Raw genomic sequence first — 18,181 nt, 5'->3', positions numbered from 1 at the left:
GCTTGGGAAGCTACATCAGTAATTCACTGTCTTTAAAGGAACCTAACAAGAAAACCATCTTTTTTGAGGGGAAAAAATAAGAAGCACAAAGGCTGATGTTTTTGTAGCGCTACCTGAATATAATTAGCTACTGAACCAGTTAGCAGATCCTACAAGCTCTGCAACTTATGCCAGAAAACTATCTATTAACCAGAAAAAGCAGACAAAGAGGATTTAAACAAACAAACCCAAAGGGTCTAAAGAGGGAAAAAAAAAATTTAAAATCTGATGAAGTTCATCAAGTGCTTACGAGGCCTGTGATTAAAGTACCGGCCTGCTGGCCATACATGGTAACATCTCTTACCTCCTTAAAGCTTTTGCCATATCCACAGCTCTAGTCTGTATTTTGGATAATAATTTGGGTAACATTAACTGTATAGACAGCAGAGATCTGTGGTTACACTGAACTCGTGAGAGTTACAAGCTCCTGGGAGGGCAGAATCAAAACTCATCTCCCTGCTTTCAGATTGTCTCCAATTCACCCAGAGAAAGGAAAAGACAGGGTACACTTCGGAAAAGAAGTGTAGGAGGTCCACATTTAGTTTCGTTTCTCTCTTTTCTTTCTTTTTCTTGTGCTTATACTAGGCCACAAAGTAAACCTGTGGTTCCTGGTGTACTGTGTCTATGAAATAAAACATCTGGACAAAATAAGAGGGGAGAGTGGGGGGAGAGAGTAACAGTCATGAGGACTCAGGAAAATATGATGGGTGATGAGAGGCTAAGAAAACTGTTTATTCTATGTTATCACAGCCATTGTAAAACACCCCACAAAACTAAACATGTAATAGGTGGTTATAAAATGAAAACACATAATAGGTGGTTATAAAATGAGAGGTGATCAACTCTTCCCTATTTCCACACAAACAGGAAGAAACCTATATATATTAAACAGGTGACGGTTAAATAAAAAGTACTCGCATTGCAACACTGAAAAAAAAAGTTATTTAGGGGAGTTACGGACTTTCCTTGGACAGAGGTTAAGAAGAGGTGTGTCTAAAACACGCCAGGGAGGTTCCTCCCAGTCACGCTCCTACGCGGGCGGCAGCACACAGACAGCACTGGGGGGGCTGCTCTGCCCTCCTACCCACCTCACCTTGCCGTGGGTCTGAACGACTGCAAATAAAAGGAAATCATCAGGCTACGACGTTAGCATTGAAGCTGAAATCTCCTCTGTGCAAGACTGAGAAAGCAGAAATACATGCAAACCAACTGACTGAACGCAGCAAAGTGGCTAACGCTGGTTCAAGTTTCCAGATGATGGGGAAGACAAGGATCTGCAGTTCTGTGCAAGCAGTGCTCAGACCACAGGCTGGGCACATCTAGGGCCCGTATTAATTAAGACAAGGTCACCATGCAGATCATCAGTTTTACACAGCAAGCAGTGGCACAGAACTCGCGTTGCAGACTGGAATGAAGCTGGTTCTCGTTTTGTCACTTGTTAAACTGAATTACCATCAATTACTGCTACACAGATTCAGATAAGCCATTCCAAATCCTACTAACAAATAAGCACAAAAATCCAACTGATCCATGCACGTCTCAGCCTCTGTATTCAGGAGCATTAGCTACCCAACTCCAGTTTCTCTCATAATGATACCTTTTTTCAATGGCTCTTGGCTCTCCTCGGCGTCTCTGTGGCTTTGGTTTTGTCCTGGTTCCACGGCAGGCTGCCGGCTGTCCAGCTCATCCTCCGTTTCATCGTCACTGTACGGCATCACCTCATCGTTGGGCTGGGAATCCTCATCGAAGGTGGTCTCCGAATCCCTTTCTGAGATCATGCTGCCAGAGCCCTGCCAGCATTTTATAAAAGTTAGGGAAAGGAGTTAACGTAGCAAGTGCTGGAGTTAGGGAAAGGAGTTAACGTAGCAAGTGCTGGAAACCACGTCTCCTTAATTTTACTCTGTTGATGCTGGTCACCAAAACCCACATTTGAAACCAGTTTCCCTGGGATGGCGTAGTGCACGGGCTGGGTTTTCAAGCACAGACCCAAGTGATGAGGCAGTTATTTTCCCAGCGAGCCCTTCATTCCCGTTCTGCTATGTGTAATTACCGTGCTCACGCGGCAGACTAAGGAACACCCTGTGCTCGTGACGCAGCACGCCCTGCGTGGGACGCAGGAATTAGGGAGCCACAAACACCCGAGTCCCAGCGGCCATGACACCGTCCCCTGTGGAGCCACGCGCCACCGAGGGTTCGGGTCAGGCAGCTGCGGCTCCATCCCGCTCTGCCCAGCCTCACCCAAGCCAAGCCGTGCTTCCTCTCCCCTCCCCACCAGCTGAACGTCAGCATTTCGCACCACGAGATCCCACATCTTGGTGTCCAAACACTCCTTTGCGGCTCAGCACCCGAGATCAGTCAGCTGAAGCTGTGATGTGTGTGTGCACCTGCCTCTGCCTGAAGCTCTTCAGAAAGTGCACGTGCTCCCCCGCCCTCGAGCACACTATCTCCCAAATTGGGATCTCCACTTCTCATAAAGTTTATTTAAATTCTAGCTCTTGAAAAACTGTTGTGACTTGGGCTGCTGCAGTAGGCTGTCATCTCCTCCAGCATCTTTAGATCGCCGAGACAGTTTCTGCACCTGAAGCTATCTGCTGCAACAGACAGCGTCCAACCACCTGCTTGTAACCAAAATCCAGAAACCATCCACTGGTGTGTAACTCCTCTCCAACCAGCACCTACAAATAACCACCTGCACGATTCCCAGGAGGTCCTCATCTACATGCGGCCAGTTAGTCACCTTGCTGGGTGTCCTGGCATTTTAATAACTGCTCTGGCACAAGGTGCAGGCTATTCTGATGAGCACGTCCTCTTCATTTCTAACCACTCAACACCCAAATGTGTTGTACTGAAGATTAAACTGCCCTTTGTTTCTGCAGATCGACACCTCCAAACAGGTTCTGTCCCGTCTGTGCTAGGCACCGTAACAACTGTAAGAAAATTAAACCCTGTGAGGAGAGGAGGGGGCTCCACCACCTCAGCCGTTTCTGCCAGGGCACCAATAGCCTCCGGGGCCCCGAGTGGCCTCGCCCCGGCCCTCCCACATCCCTGGACCAGGAGCCACGTTTCAGCTCAGCCTGCAGGCCCTGCCTGAGCCCATCGGAGCAGGGCCGGGCTCCAGCTAGCTGCGGCCATGCCCATGCCCCCTTCAGCTCTGCTTTGACACTGTGGACCTCTCCGGGCCTCCCCAGGCCTGCTCCTAACCCCGAACTACACACCAGCTGCCTGGCTTGGCCCCGGACCTGCCTCATCACCGTGGCACTGCTTACGGCCTCGTTGCTGGCCACCAGCCCAGGGTGTGTGCTGCTTGCCTCGCGAGCCCCGGGGCCCGTCCTCTTGCTTTCCCACAGGGAGCTGCGCTGCTCTCGCTGCTCCCTGGCAACTTCCAAATAGAACCAAGTGAAAGGGTCGCCGAAGCCCAGCGACACGGTGTGCACAGCAGCCAGCTCCCACGGACCCATCTGTTCACCCACCTTGCAAAAGGAGCCGGCGTTGTGAGGGAAGGCCAGCGCCACCCTCCACCCCGCAGGCTGCTGCGAACGAAACCAGCATCACCGGCACCGACACCGAAGCCTGTCGACATCCACGCTAGTTTCTATTTTTGCAACGCTGAATTGTCTCCCGTCCTTCATATCTCTTATAAGAGAGAGCTAAATATTACATGAGCACTTAATATGCGACTCGAATGACATGACTGTCGGCTGGGAGCTCAAAGCACCCCGCACTCAGGGGCTGCAGCCCTGCAGGGCTTGCCCAGCACACAGGGTACTGTTTCAAGACTGCCAGTGTACAAAATGAACCCAAAGCACCAGGTATCGTATGAACGCACAGTTTGATTTCATATGAATTAACAGCACTTCTCACGAGGCCCACTTAAGCTGTGAGAGGCTGATGTGATTAGCCAGGAGTGTGACAGCGAGTCGCTTACACAGTTATGGAACCTGAAACTTTTGTGGAAAGGTCATTTGTCCTCCCAAATAGCCTCGGAGGTTGGGAATTTGCCTCAGGATGCAGGAGATTCGTGCTCAGGCACCTCAATACCTCACTGTGATATTTTGGTTTATTTCTTGTCTTTTTACCCCTTTTGCTCTTTCTTGCCTACCACACCATCCCCATAAAATCTCCTATTTCACACGACACAGAAAAGTGTTAACCAGAAGCCCGAACCAAAGATTTATCTGCAGAGCATCCGGCTCACTAACAACTTGATAGACGTGGTCAGTTGCCCAGCGGCAAGAGGAGCAGTGGGCCCGCAGCACCCGGCCAGCGAGCAGCGGGGGTGTCACTGCCTCGGCCAGGCGGGCAGGCATTAGTCTGGTCTCTTACCAATCCCACAAACCCTGACTCACTGAGCAACACTTACAGCCAACACAAACACCGTCTTTTTCAGTCTGAAGAGGGGTGTGGACAATCCTGCCCGTGGCCATCACAGCCTTTGCTTTGCAAGCAAGCCCGGGTCAGGCTCTTCACCCACATGTCTACTTTCTAAGTGTCTGTACACCCCATTTTCTTTACACTGAATGTCTGTTCAGGCAGAAGAAATTCCTCACGTTTTCAATCCCAAATTGTCTGAATGTTAAACAAAATCCTTTTAGAGCAGGACATAATGCTCAATTCCTCTTAGAAGTATATCCAACATACATGACTGCATAAGCCCTGCAGCAGTCAAGGACTCTGCCCTGCTAATACCTTACATGAGGACTCCTGGAGGGGAAGTGTTGAAGATCCTTACATGCACAGTCCTTAAAACAAAAAATACCAGAGGATCTTTGAATTGCTCTAAGACAAACAAAATAAGCTCATGCCCCTGGCACACAGAGATTCAGCCTTTAGTCTATTAATCTTTACTCATTAACTGATTAATGATTCATGAACTAATTAATCATGCAAAGGGTTAGATGAGATGTCAGAAAAACACTGCATTTGTTCTCTATTACAGATGCACAGCTGAATGGAAATGCCTAAAATACAAACAGAAGTAGGCTGTGATGCTAGCTGGGAATGCCAGGGCAACGGTTTGGTGGGGGGGAAGTTCAAATTAATTGTATTCACTTTACCGCCTCAAAGAGCTGAACTGCCAACTGGAAAAGCCCGCTAACAGAGGAGATTCATTAACTGCTACCCCACAGGCAGTGCAACCCTGTCCGCTGAGCTGCTCTGTGCTGCAGGCAGCACCACCATGACTTCTGCAGGAAAAGGCAACAAACTCACACCCATCAGGGATTTCAGGCAGCATTTACTAACCCCGACACCATGAAACGGAGAGGGCACTGTCTCTGCAGCCAAAGACCTCCTGGCTAACATCCCCGAGGATGAGTGACCCGGAGCACAGCGGCAGCGGAGGAGCCGGGGCTGGCGAGGAGACTGCAGAAAGGCACGCGGGGCTGGAAGAGAGCAGAGAGGTGTTGTGGGACAGAGGATGAAGGAGTCCTCCAGTGACAGGGTGACAAATTGGTTTAGACTTAAGTTTCTTGACACCTAGTCCGCATGAAAAGAGCTAGATGGGACGTCAAAGAGATGTCAGAAGTTCAGAGGAAGGTGGAGAGCAATCACGAGGTGAAAGAGGAGACGGGAGGAATAACAGCATGGAGCAGCAGAGAGGCCAACTAATACTGAGCCAGCAGAGGGAAGAGAGGAGAGCGCACACACACCGGCACCTGGGTGTGGGACGGACACAACAGAAACCAAAGGTGAACTGAACATGGCAGGAGGACAGGTGGCCACAACCGATTTTTGCAGCAGTCACTATTCAGAGGAGAAAAAAAGGCACCACAATTTAAAAAAAAAAAAAAAAAAAGCTAAAAAAGGGTATGCCATGCAGGAGAAAAACTATTTATGAACAATGCTGAAATAAAATAAAAGCAATGGTCCATTCTTAGAAGGGTCTACTCTCAGAAGACAGGCCATTTCTCACATTTGTGTGCACTGCTGATGTTCAGACTTGAGCTGAAATAACGACTGCTTACAAAATGGTCTTTGAAGTAAGGCAAAAAAAGGGTTTGGTTTGCAGGAGCTGGGGGTAAAACTGTTTCAAACAAGATCCCACCTGCTTTTGCTGTTTCACAATAATACAACCAGATATTAACACTGCTTTTACAGATCTCGCATGGAAGGGACTAATAAAGAAAGCTACAAACAAACAGGCTTTAGAAATTTCTCTGAAGGCATCATCTCTCTCATCAAGCTTAGATTCAACCAATAATTAGTAATGTTTGAACACATGCAGTGGGAAAGAACAATAATCAGCAAAGCAAAATTCCAACACAAGAAGAGCTGCAGAGTTCCTCTCAGAGACAGGGCTCTACTGGAACAAGATCTACCCGAGCACATGCAAGGCAAGCTACACGTTTAAAGCCCGAGGGACCCTGCTGCCCGGGGATGGAGCTCTGCCTTTTCAAGGGCCACCAGCACTCTTACACACAAGTTTTAGAACATACCAACACCAATATTTGAAGCAAGAGTCATAAACCAAACTCAAGGAGTACAAAAAGCAAGCTCTGAGAGACCTTTCTGAACCACTTTAGGTCTCAGGACTTAAAACAGGACGAAAAAGCTACATCAAGATGTTTCACTGGTAGTTAGCTATGTGTTTTCAAAAAAGTACATAAATGAAAAGCCTGATCCTCAGATGTTTTGGGTTTGTCCCATATTGCTTCACTCTAGAAAGATTACAAGAGACATCACTACACACTGTAAAAAGCCAAAAGCAATACAAAAAACCCCAAGCAAGAAACAGGTAAATGTGAAGACAGGGCCTCAGTATGCCCCCAAAAGAAGTCTTTTCTGGGCCCCTGTCGAGAGGTTCCCAAGAGGAAATCCAAATAGCAGCTGACTCACCACTGCCTTGGCAGGCAGGAGGCAAGTACGAAACCTCCAGAGCTGCACCAACTCAGCATTTATTGAATCACGATCGTTTGCCAAGCCCTGAACAACGTAATCCAAACATAAAGCTCTCAGGCTTCACACTGCTGTGAAACAAGGAAACACATTTTTCCAAACCAATAGGGAAATAGTCTTCTCCAGTAAAACAGCAAACCCATAGCTACAAAGCATGGTAACACCACGTCCTGTTCAATAAAATGAGAACATATTTCAATCTCCCTTGGGAAACTCCATCGAACATTTTAAAGCCAGTCCTCTACTTGGAGCCCCAACAACAAACTAGATGCATGATACTTGTTTTCCTTGCCGGCAGGAAGAGTGTTGCAATAGGGTAACAATGAAAAAAAATTTTTTTTTTTAAATTTCCGCACCCAGGTAAAATTTCCATGTTCACCAATTTGCATGTTTTTTAAAGGTTTCCTATACTAGATTTATTTCTTTACTGTGTGTTACTGGAGAAAGACACATTGAAAACCAAAACCTACCCACAGGAGGACTGAAGATGCACTTCCAAAACTGGAGCAAGAACACCATGTCCAACATTCATCCCTGGGGTGGGGAGCTCCCCCGAAAGACTTTCTAGCAGATGCACAACTACTCCAGTTACATTTTCCCCTAAGAGACAGAAGTAATTATTCTGACACCTTCAGTTGGAACACATTGCTCATCTTGCCAGTAACTGAGATTTTAAGCTAAAAAGGGGAGTATGAAACAAAGACAGCCCGTTAGGTAAATAGAGCACCTGAACAGCTGCTTGCAGGCCTGCAACCCAACCAACCAGGAAAGAAATCCGAGCCCACGGAGTACTCCGATGGCTCATCAAAGCAGACACACCTGTATTGAGGAGACTCAAGTCCATACCCCGGTTTATACCCTGACAGGATTACAAATGCTTTTTCGTCACCAGGCAGCCATTTGAAGAACAGCTCCGACAATGCTCGAGAACTGAGGTCTGTAACTGAAATGACAGCTCGTGGTCCGCTCCGGGGCAAGGCTGCAGTTTTGTCCCTTTGAAAATAACCTGGTCACCAATATCAAGTCCTGGGCAAGCAAAACAAAACCACCACCTCCTCAGAATCACTTTATCCCTCCTTTCTGACAACACAGACATAAAGCAAAGTTTAACCCAGATGACCATTCTGTAAACCTGACTGTGGCCAACAGGCTCTGAAAAGGCTAGGAAGGGCACAGAGAGGCGGCACCGGGGTAATCTCCACCTCTTCACCCTGCTAACAAAGCAGCAAATTCAGCAGAACCCTGAGGAACAGAGACTGCTTCAGAAGAAGGAAGCTCTGCGTTACACAGCAAAGCGGGAGGCGTACAGAGGTGCATCCTCTCCGAGGGCTGGCACTCCCCATCTAACGAGACGGCAGCGGGCTTCAAACAGACGGAACAAACATCAGCTTAAAACAGAACAGAGGCAATGAGCAGTACAATTCAAAGCATGTGCATGGTTCACCCAGTCAACATGCAAAGATTTTATCTTTTTTCACCTGGTGGCAGCAATTCATACAACTATTATTAGCTATTGCTATTTTTAAGGCATAAGGAAAGACGATTCCTGTGAGTTACGGCATCAATACATCCAACGCAGTTGCTAAAATGCAAAATGTTTTCACATTGTGAAACACAGAGAAAGGGGTACTAAAACACACCAGCTGCCCAACTTCTCACCACACAAACTCTCAGGGGTTCTCTAAGTATCAGGGAGAAAGCAAACTACTGTTTGTTTTATTTGTAAAGTAAAATTCCTACAGCTAAAGAAGGAGCTGCCACCTAGCCTGCCGCTGGCTGGTACAAACAACAACTGAGCACCCCAGCACCTCCGAAGGAACCACAGTGCCCATCTCCGAGCCTGGTAAGTGGCAGATCCAGCTAATGCTTCTACAGTTCTTGCTCTATTTAATCCTCACAAAGCAGCAGCCAGAACCAAAGTTCTTTGATGGCGGGATATTGCGTTTCTATTCTCACTTCAGTGATCCCAGCCAAACGCTTTAATAGAGTATCGTCCTTCATTAAAAATGTATTAATCAACTAATCTACCCGTAATGAGAGCTTCTACAAAGAAACAGGCAAATAATAAAACTAGATTTGCTTCCAAAATATAAGACACGGATCACATATTACTCAAAACAGATAGGAAATTTTAGTGGTAACAAGTGTTTGGATGAGCAGATGGAAGCATTTTCTGAACAGCTCAAACCTTCTAGGCAATCTTTATGATGTTTTAAGAAAAAAAAGTAGTTACTTGAAATAGCATGAATCAGCACAAACGAGCCAAGGAAATAACCTTCATTCCAAACACTGCTAAACTGTGGTTAGATTGCCATGCAAATTACATGCTTTAAGCTTATCAATTTCTACAGCTACTTCATACGTCACAATTATATTTACTCCCTTGAATGACCCCTTGAAAATAACTGAACACCCCTGAAATTGCATCTTTAGGGGGAACGATTTCTATCAGCCATTTGCTCTGGAACAGACTGACTTTTGAATGCACCTTGCAGTTTGCCATGACCGTGGTAAAGCCCAGCTCTGACAGGCCGTGGGGAGCTCCGACGGCTGGCGGGAGCCCACGTGCTCCTGCTCCCCGAGGCAGCCGCCACTCGAACCGACCGCGCACTACAGCAGGAGTGGGGCAAACCGAATCCCGGAGCAGAAGGCTCGATTCCTCTAGGCCAACCAAATCCCTTTGCAGGAGGCACAGCCCACAGCCCATCATTCGGAACGTATCGCCTGCGGCGTGTGCCCGCCGGCATCACCCACAGCGGCGCCGTGACCGACCGGCGGGCTGGCACGGCCCAGGACACACTCTGCCCAGCCACCACGGCCAAGGAGGCCTCTGGCAGCTGACGGAGGGCACACCCCAGCTCCCGGGGCTGCTGCAGGAAACCAGAACTGCAGGACGCTCCCACCACGCAGCAGCACAGAGGGGTCAGCTTACAGCCAAACCGCTCCAGTGGAAAATGTCATGGCGGAGGAAATCAGCAGAGAAACCTCTCTGCTTGAGTCAGAGCTCCCACAGCTCGACAGTTCCACCTACAGTAACGACCTCCCGGGTCAGGCCTGCCTTTCTGCAGTAACTATGCTCAAACCACACTTGAGAGTGTAAGCTGATCAAAAGCAGGTAGTAAGGAAACAAACTCCTGACCCTACACACCTCCTTCATCGCAGTGACCCTGGAGAAAGATCCCCCCTTGAAAGTGCCTAACACGAGGTGACTCAGAGCTCCCACCCACAAAGGTTCAAATTCAAGTCATTAAAATATGGCTACGGATAAAACACTTGTGGTGAGGGAGTGCACCTGCACATCCCAGGACACCAGAACACACGTCACACCTGGTGAGCCCGAGCTCTTCACCACATGACAGAACCACAAAAGACTCAAGCAGCACTTTCGGAGACTCAGGCTATCGCTGCAACATGAGAAATCCTTGGGGAACCTGTTTTGTAAGAGCAGGTCCCAAATGAGTCAGCCTGTAGCATCGAGTGCTGTCCTTCACCCAGCCCCAAGTTTTACACACGTACACGTGTACAAATATGCCCACACACGATTTTTATATATAAAGCATATCTATTTTGACTGAGTGTAGTACCTCATCTCACAGAAAACATCTACAAAAAAGGTCATTTCAAGCAATTTGTGACCACAAATCATGCAGAGGCTACTTAGAATTTAGCCTGAATAGCAGGGGTTCATTTCACTTTCCACAAGCATTAGCATCATGAAGTTAACATCGTGCAGTACCTGCCCCTCAGAAATAATCCATCTTACAGGGTCTGTACTCTAGCTGAGAGCGGGCAGTAACAGCAGCATTAATATCCACGAGAGGAAGACCTGAAGATGGTCAAACTCTAATGAAGAACTGACTGTCTCCTTATCTTCCCTTACCACCGATTCTGAAATTCTAGTGCCAGGACAGAAGTCTGGGAATGCCCAGTGCAGACACCCGACAGAGTGGCATGCACACAGCTGCAGGCCAGGGCGCCGTACGCCCGCAGCGCCTCGCTCAGGACTTCAACACCATGCTTACCAACTCACCGTGTCTGCAGGGGGAAAGGGAAGGGCCGTGACTGTGCAGAATAAGGGTGCTGGAGAAATAAAGACATACGCAAACTTGCGCTGTTATTTCCCACTATATAAAGGAACGGTGCGTGTAGTGGCAGGGAATGGTCTGGGCTGGAAGGAGGCCGGTCTGCCACAAAGCTCTGCCTTGGCACAGCACTGGGACAGCCACGGCACCCCTTCCAGCTCACACTGCTGTCAGAAACACCCCCCAGCCTCGGACGATGGACTGAGGGCAGCCGCTCATTAAAAAAGGTGTTCCCAAAAAGGTGGTTCAGCTACGCCTTTTTAACTGTGCGGATCTCACCAGACGGGACTACTCCAGCTCCAAGAGATTTTTTTATTGGCATCATACACAGCCAACCCTGTAATATCCACATATCTTTCTTTTACAAGGAATTGACTCGGGTGCCTCCTTGGATGCTGCAGTGACACTAATTACCTGCACCATCAGGAGGCAAACACCAGTGTAAAATTGTCACACTATGGTACCGCCAAGCTCTGAAATCCCACCTTCTCCATTTCTCTGCAAAGTTGGTTGAAGGGAAGTGACAATTTCTCTAATGAACGTACAGAAGACCCAGCCAAACAAGCTGAGGCACCAAAACCCTGAACCCCCCCTGCAGAATCACCCCGCAGGTGAGGGAAGAGGGAGTACTGCTTGTACCGTTAACAGATGTCCAAGACCAATCTTGGGGAAAAGAAAGAAAGGAGAAAAAAAAAAAGCTTAGCATCAGCATAAGAAAATGGAAACCCAGGGGCACCAGCTTCCGAACGCCTTCTCTCCTAATGCTTCCCATCTCAGGTCTGCCTGATCGCACCACCCAGAGAAAAGCAACTCATTTAAAAAACAACCAACACGCCTTCCTCAGAGAGGAAGCACCAGGATTAAACCAGCAGCCACTGTGTACTCACCTGTAGAGCTGCCTGTTCCAATGTTACGTATGAAAATGAGCACGAAGGACATTCCAACGTGAGTGAATCAATCGCTATGAGCCAACCAGGTGATACACAAGGAAGAGATTAACTAGTCACCAACCATTTAACAGCAAATAATAAAAACAAAGAGAGACCCGGAGCCTACAGACCGAGTGGCCTGGGGCTAAGCAAGGATGGTTGGAGGCAGGCCACTTGCAGAAACGAAATAATAATTCTACCCATTATCTGCACTCGGATTTTTCATTAACAGATATGCAGACTTTCCATCATTTAAAGTCCAAGTCAAGACAAGTTATCTTTGCAAAAGATAGTAAAGTTGGTAACCTTTGTTCAAGCTGTAGGCTCGAGCCTACTCTGAAGGGTTTTCAATCTGCCTTTTACAGACAGGTTGCCTCTCAAGGTTCATGTTATAAACCAGGTATCTTCGTTTTAATAAATGAAAAAAGAATTATTTTTGTGCACACATAACCCGCATTGTTTGGCGTGGAAGATTTTTGGAACTATAAATAGTTATCTTCCTAGGTATTACCCTCCCCCATCAAAACCAGCAGGTATTCTTAACTGTAAAAATTAAAGGTTACTTCCTGCTAACAAGGTTAGAGATTACAGAGCAATACACCTTTCCTGTCAGCATCTAAAGTCGACACTGAAGGTATTTTCCTAAACTGACCTTTATCCCGCGCCGTTTGTGACTGAGCCAAGGGATGGCATCACAGGCGTCGCTGGAAGGGCCGGCAGGGTCAGTGCTCGGAGAGCTCCGGCCGCTCAGGAGGAACCCCCTGCATCGGACTTCAAATCAGGCTCCATCTGTAACCAAACAACGTTAGAAAACGGTTTCTTGGCTGACTTCCACCTCGTGAGACTATGCGCATGCAATAACAAAAGCACGTTTCTTTTAGGCAAAGAGGGAAATGCACTTGCCTTGCAAAGCTTTCTTAACCAACACTGAGATTCCTGGTTAGCTCTCCAAACCCTTTCATGCCACCTCCTCTTCCTCCTCTCAGGCAGAAAGTCACTCTGGCAACTGACCTGGTTCTTTCCTTGATTTGTTTCCTGTTTTCTCTACACTGCTTATTCTTCCCCCCCCCCTTTTTTTTCTTTCAGATGTTGCTTTTGTTTTACATCTCCCTGTACATAACTGCACACCATTTCATAAACAAAGCGACCCATGGACTTTCTGAAATTGCCCATCTCTATTGTCAAATTTAAAACATAATTCTAATTCATATGAGAACACGTGAGGAAAACAGACACAGCGCTAAACACACCACTACAGACTGCAGAATCATTTGTAAGCTTGCCAAAAAGCCAAGGTGCAGCAGCAGCGCTCTGTCACAGAGCACAGCAGCTTCAAAGCACAGCTGAGAGCTCAGGCACCACCAGGCTCCTGGGGATATAATGAGAACCACGTTCTTCACCCCGACAAGTACAGAAACACAGCGAGGTTAAGTGATTTGCCCAAGGCCATACAGTAAGTCACAGACAGAACGAGGGTTAAGTTTCAGAAGCTCCTGGCTAATACCCTGCATTCAATTACGTCTACAAAAAGCATCTCATTTAACAGAGGCCAGATAAAGGAAACAGCCATGCAAGAACATCAAACCCCCTCGTAATTAAAATCAATCAAACCCCTCCCCATACTTAAGTGCCGGTAGCACGTTACACTCAGGCCCAAAACGATTACCTATGGCATGAAAAAAAAGCCACAGCAATAAAAAAACATGGAAAACAAGTTCTAACTAATTTAAATAGAGGGCTTCAATGCAAAGCAAGAAAGTGGCTTTTTGAATTCACCATCACAACCTGCAAAGCAAGAGAGTAGAACATTCACAGGCTGTCTCACAAGGGAAGAATAAATGAAGAGAACAGTTCAGAAGTTACCAAAAATACGATACCTAGAAGTTAACAAATACAGGTCTGGGCAGATGCTGAAGCAACCACACGCTAATGTGAACATCAGTAACTGCAGCACAGAAGCTGACGAGGAGAACACAAAATGACCAAATAGCACTTGACACCTGAACCAGCCTTTGAAGACAAATAAAATCCCAGAAACAAACAGAAAACTCTGAGCAAATCTGAGCCTGCAGGGACACTCATGCAGGGAGCCCAAGGACGCCAGCAGCAGCCACTGAGGCGGGGACTGTACAAGAACCGGGGTAGCTGCAAGTCCCCTGGCTGGCCCAGGGCACTCTTGAGCCATTCACATCCAGGCCCCCCACCACACACACGAGATGAAAGGCACTGCACTGTTACTCATTACCAGAAACTATTTATTGCCAGAAGCTCCCTGTACAGTACGCCTTCTTCGGTTTCAAAACGTTCAAACGCTGACATTCAAGCCAGTGGTGAAATGCTTCATTAGCTGCTCCACTTAACACAGTTCCGTTCAGACTCGAAGAGAAGGGATGCTATTTAAGCTATAGACACAAAGCCGCAGGAAACATGACTGAGATACTGATTTTTCAGGGGGTCAAAAAATGCTTTTCATCTCCCGAGTGAGCGACCAACCTCACAAGTAACTTTTCCTGTACTTTCTGTGGCAGAATTATGACAGTTCCTTAATATGGGCACTTACCACTGCTCTAAAGGCTGCACACACATGGACGAACGTGCAATCGCCCACAACCATGAACCCTATTTGCATAGGTATTGGGGGGAGGTACACAAAGCCAGAAGCAGAGCAACCAGCCCAAGGCCACAAGAGCAGGTCGGTAAACCGGCGGTGTCTGCCAGAGCTCAGGCAGAGCCAAGCTGCATTTGTTCCCCCGTGCCTTACCTCCCAGCAAACAGTTATTCTTTCCTCAACCCGAAGTTTCAGACCGGGGAGACTCTGTGGTAAATGTGGCAGTCAGGCGCCGCGCGTCTGCCTGGGTGGGAGACTCAGAGCCTGCGGGGTGTGGATCGACGGGCCGAAACGCGCGGAGCCGCCGGGCACCGAGGGGAGAAGAGCCCCCGCAGGCCCCGGCAGCCCGGGGGGAGCCCTGGGGGAGCCCGGGGAGAGCCCCACTCCGCCGGCCCGGCGCGGCGAAGGCCTCACCTGGCAGAAGGGCCCTTTCACCAACCGGCCGCCCCAGCACCGGCCGCCTCACGGCCCCTGACGAAGCCGCTCGCCTCTGGATGAATATTTATTAGTTTAAATATTCATGGCGCTACTAAACCTCCCCAGCCCAACGGAAAAAAGAGCTCCCCGGGGGCCGGGCCCCGCCCGAGGAGCGCCCTGCGGCGGCGCCATCGCCGCCTTCACACCCCGACCCCGCGCAGCCATCGAGGCGCTGCAGCTCCGACCGGCCCCGGAGGCTCCGCAGCAGCGGCCGGTACGTTGGGACAGAAAACCGCTTCAGCCCCGCGCTGGCGCCAGCCCGGGGCTCGCCCGTGGCGGCGGGGGTGGTTTGCGGCCCGGCCCCGGAGCCCCCCGGCCCCCGCCCGCCGCCTCCTACCTGCCTGCCGGCCGCCGGCCCGGCCCTCACAGCCCCGCCAGCGCCCCGGCCCGCCCCGCCGGACTTTGCTACCGGCGAGAGGAGCGGGGGCTGCCCCGCGGGCACGGCTGGGGACCGGCCCCGCACCGGCCGGGTTTCGGCGGGAGCCGGCCCGCGGAGCCGCCGCCGCCCCCGGGCGGGCGCAGCCGGCGGGAGGGCACCTGTGGGCGCGGGTCCCGGCGCCGCTCGCCCAGCGCGGGGCCCGCTCCTGCCTCCGCCGGCCCCGGCCTCGCGCGGGAACCGCCGTCAGACCGGACAAACGGGTTCCCCCGGCTCGCCGGGCCGGCCCCGCCGCGCGGGAGGAGGGGAGGGACCGCGCCGGCCCCGGTCCTGTCCCTGGGCCCGGCCCGGCCGCCCCGGCCCGCGGGCGGGGAGGCGGCGGGACCCTCCCGCCCCGGGCCGCGGCTCCGGCGGCACGGCGCCGCCCCCGCCCCTCCCCGCCCGGCCGAGCCTCGCCGCCGGGCCGCGGCAGGTGAGGGGCGGGAAGGCGGCGGCCGGGCCCGAGGAGGCCCCGGGGCCCGCAGAGCCCCTTGGCCCGGGCGGCGGGACGGGCGGGACGGGCCGCCTCACGCCCGGCGGCGCGGGAAGGAGCCGGGTGGGCTCCGCGGCCCGGCGGCAGAAGCCGAGCCGGGAGGGCAGGTGTTGCGGTGGCGAAGCGCGAGGAGAAGCCGCCGCCCTCGACACCGGCCCCGGCTCTCCCCGTCCTCACCACGGGCCGTGGCGCGGCCGCCGCCCGCCGGTACGAGCTGCCGGGGCTGTTGTCACCCGGAGGACACGCGTTGTTTCTCCGGGGCGTGGGGCCGCGCCGCCCGCGGGTTGGGGAGCGCTGAGGGAGAGGACGGACGCGGCCCCAGGCCTCGACCAGGCCCCGCTTCAGGCCTGCTCCGGCGACTGGGACCGGTGCGGGGTGACAACGGCTGCCGCCGTCTGCCCGTCACCGTGCGGGGCCTGCCCGGCGCGAGGGCGCGTTCGGCGTGTCCCCGGGCCCTCCGGGACGCTCGGGAGGGCCCCGCTCCCCGCCCGTGGAGGCCGCACGGCTCCTGCCACGGGTGGGATCTCCCTCCCGGGGTTACTTGAAGGGACAGCATTACTTTATCCCCTCTTAATTAGCAGGACTGCACAGCCTCACAGAGAAAGCTTGGTAAGAGGTACCAAATCTAAACCTTCTGGCCTTTGTAAAAGGTCAAAACAGACTCCTGGTTCCCAAGTCCTGTTAAGGAAGGGTTGGACAGCTGGAGGATGCTCAATCATGATGCTGTTAACACTTGAGACAGATAGTTTTGCTTATTAATTAACGAATAGAGTGGTTGTGTTTCGGGTTGACAGTAGTGCAGTCCTGCTCTATGCTGTATCTGTTTGCAGTCCTATTCACTGTATTTTTCTTCTTTCAGGCTGCAGCAAAATACCTGTAAACATCTCGGAAGCTTACTGGGAACTCCTCAAATGAATGCGACAAGCTCCAGCTGTAAGTTTTAATTCAGTGAGTTTTCATAAGCTTTAGTACATGATCCTGGAGGCTGCCATCCTTGGCTACGAGTCCCCCCGACTCGAAACCAGGAGACCAAGAGGTTTTTCTAGTCTGTGTCCTGGGTTTGCTGGTGGGGTCGCCCTGTCTCAGAGGCCTTCGTGCTGTTGTTTTGCTCCCGCACACACACACACACACAGACGCGCCGGCCCTGTGTCTGTGTTCATCTGGCAGCCTTCCTGGTTGCAGGAGGGAGCAAACAGCACCAGCGGCCTCATGCTGCGGGCGCTTCCCTCTCCACGTACGCTCAGTGCACGCGGAACAGAGAGTCCCTTGCCCAGGAATGTATTTAGAGATGGATTTTGGTGAGAATTCAGGCCAGACTGGGCCCGGTGGGGCAGTTCTTCCCCAGAGCAGCCGGGTCCCTCTCTTCCACCCACCCAGCCCAGCTCACGCTGTCCCCAGAGGCTCTGCCCTGCCGTGCCTGGCAGCCCCGTCCCTCTGTGCGGCCGTGGGTGTCAGGGCTATGGGGGCTGCAGCACAGGCTCTGTATCTCTGGCAGGGGCATTTGGGTGCCCCCCGCCTAGCCCCCTGCACTCCTTTTTGCGCAGGGCATAACCTAAGAGGAGGAGTTAACCCCCAGCCCACAAACGTCCCGGGCATACAGGGCCCAAAGGCAGTGTTGAAGCAGAGCAGATATGAGCCAGGAATGAACGTTTGGCCCAGGAATCAGGAATGGTGGTGTTAGGAGGGGAAGTGTGTGAAGCTGCTGGTGGTAGCCTGCACCAGTCTGTGTAGCAGGAAGAGTTGCCTAGACTCTTTATTGATTTCCAGAAGTCTCTTCCCTGCAGTGCCATTATAAAGATTTTTAAAGTTTATTACATAGCCCAGCTTAGAGCAAAATGGTCCCTAAATGTTCCTAAAGAAATATTTTTTTAAATTATTAGGAAATGTTTGCATGCACTTTTATTCACAAATAATGCAGTTTATGGCAAGCGAAACGCAGATATGTTTACTGATCTGATTAAATAGAAAATATGGAAAATATTAGCTATCTCTTAAAGTGATGATGGGAACGGTAACATAAGCTGAATTCTCTACTGTTTAATATGCTCTTCCTGCAATAACACTTTCCATTTTTTGCTCAGTAAGTTAAACATGTGCTTCTGTCATGTTTTCTTTCTAAACCAGCCCAGCTTCTTTTATTTTCTTTTGAATGAAACATTATTTATTTTTTATTTGACTTTTTTTTTTTTATTAAGTTTTATTTGACCAAACTTTGCTGAAAATCGTTCCACTGCCTTCCGTTCC

The 18,181-nt window shown here is 50.6% G+C and overlaps 1 protein-coding gene and 1 long non-coding RNA gene across 3 annotated transcripts in view; one reads left to right on the top strand and one right to left on the bottom strand.

Moving 5' to 3' along the window:
• ATP8B1 (ATPase phospholipid transporting 8B1) overlaps nucleotides 1–15,477 on the bottom strand; it is a 39,635-nt gene extending 24,158 nt beyond the window's left edge. The window contains exons 1-4 of the mRNA XM_074932192.1: nucleotides 15,367–15,477; nucleotides 14,190–14,346; nucleotides 12,597–12,733; nucleotides 1,637–1,829 (exon numbers count right to left, since the gene is read on the bottom strand). Of these exons, the coding sequence (XP_074788293.1) occupies nucleotides 1,637–1,817 (181 nt within the window). The 5' untranslated portion in view covers nucleotides 1,818–1,829; nucleotides 12,597–12,733; nucleotides 14,190–14,346; nucleotides 15,367–15,477. The remainder of the gene's footprint in view (nucleotides 1–1,636; nucleotides 1,830–12,596; nucleotides 12,734–14,189; nucleotides 14,347–15,366) is intronic.
• A 562-nt stretch (nucleotides 15,478–16,039) lies between these two features.
• LOC141973522 (uncharacterized) overlaps nucleotides 16,040–18,181 on the top strand; it is a 37,646-nt gene continuing 35,504 nt past the window's right edge. For both annotated transcript variants that reach the window (XR_012635540.1, XR_012635541.1), the window contains exons 1-2: nucleotides 16,040–16,144; nucleotides 16,797–16,870. This is a non-coding gene — a long non-coding RNA (uncharacterized LOC141973522). The remainder of the gene's footprint in view (nucleotides 16,145–16,796; nucleotides 16,871–18,181) is intronic.

The sequence above is a fragment of the Athene noctua genome, chromosome Z (genome assembly GCF_965140245.1).
Source record: "Athene noctua chromosome Z, bAthNoc1.hap1.1, whole genome shotgun sequence".
In the NCBI taxonomy this organism is placed as follows: Eukaryota; Metazoa; Chordata; class Aves; order Strigiformes; family Strigidae; genus Athene; species Athene noctua.
Note: the sequence above shows the minus strand (reverse complement) of the source record. Positions and strands in the feature narration are given on the sequence as shown.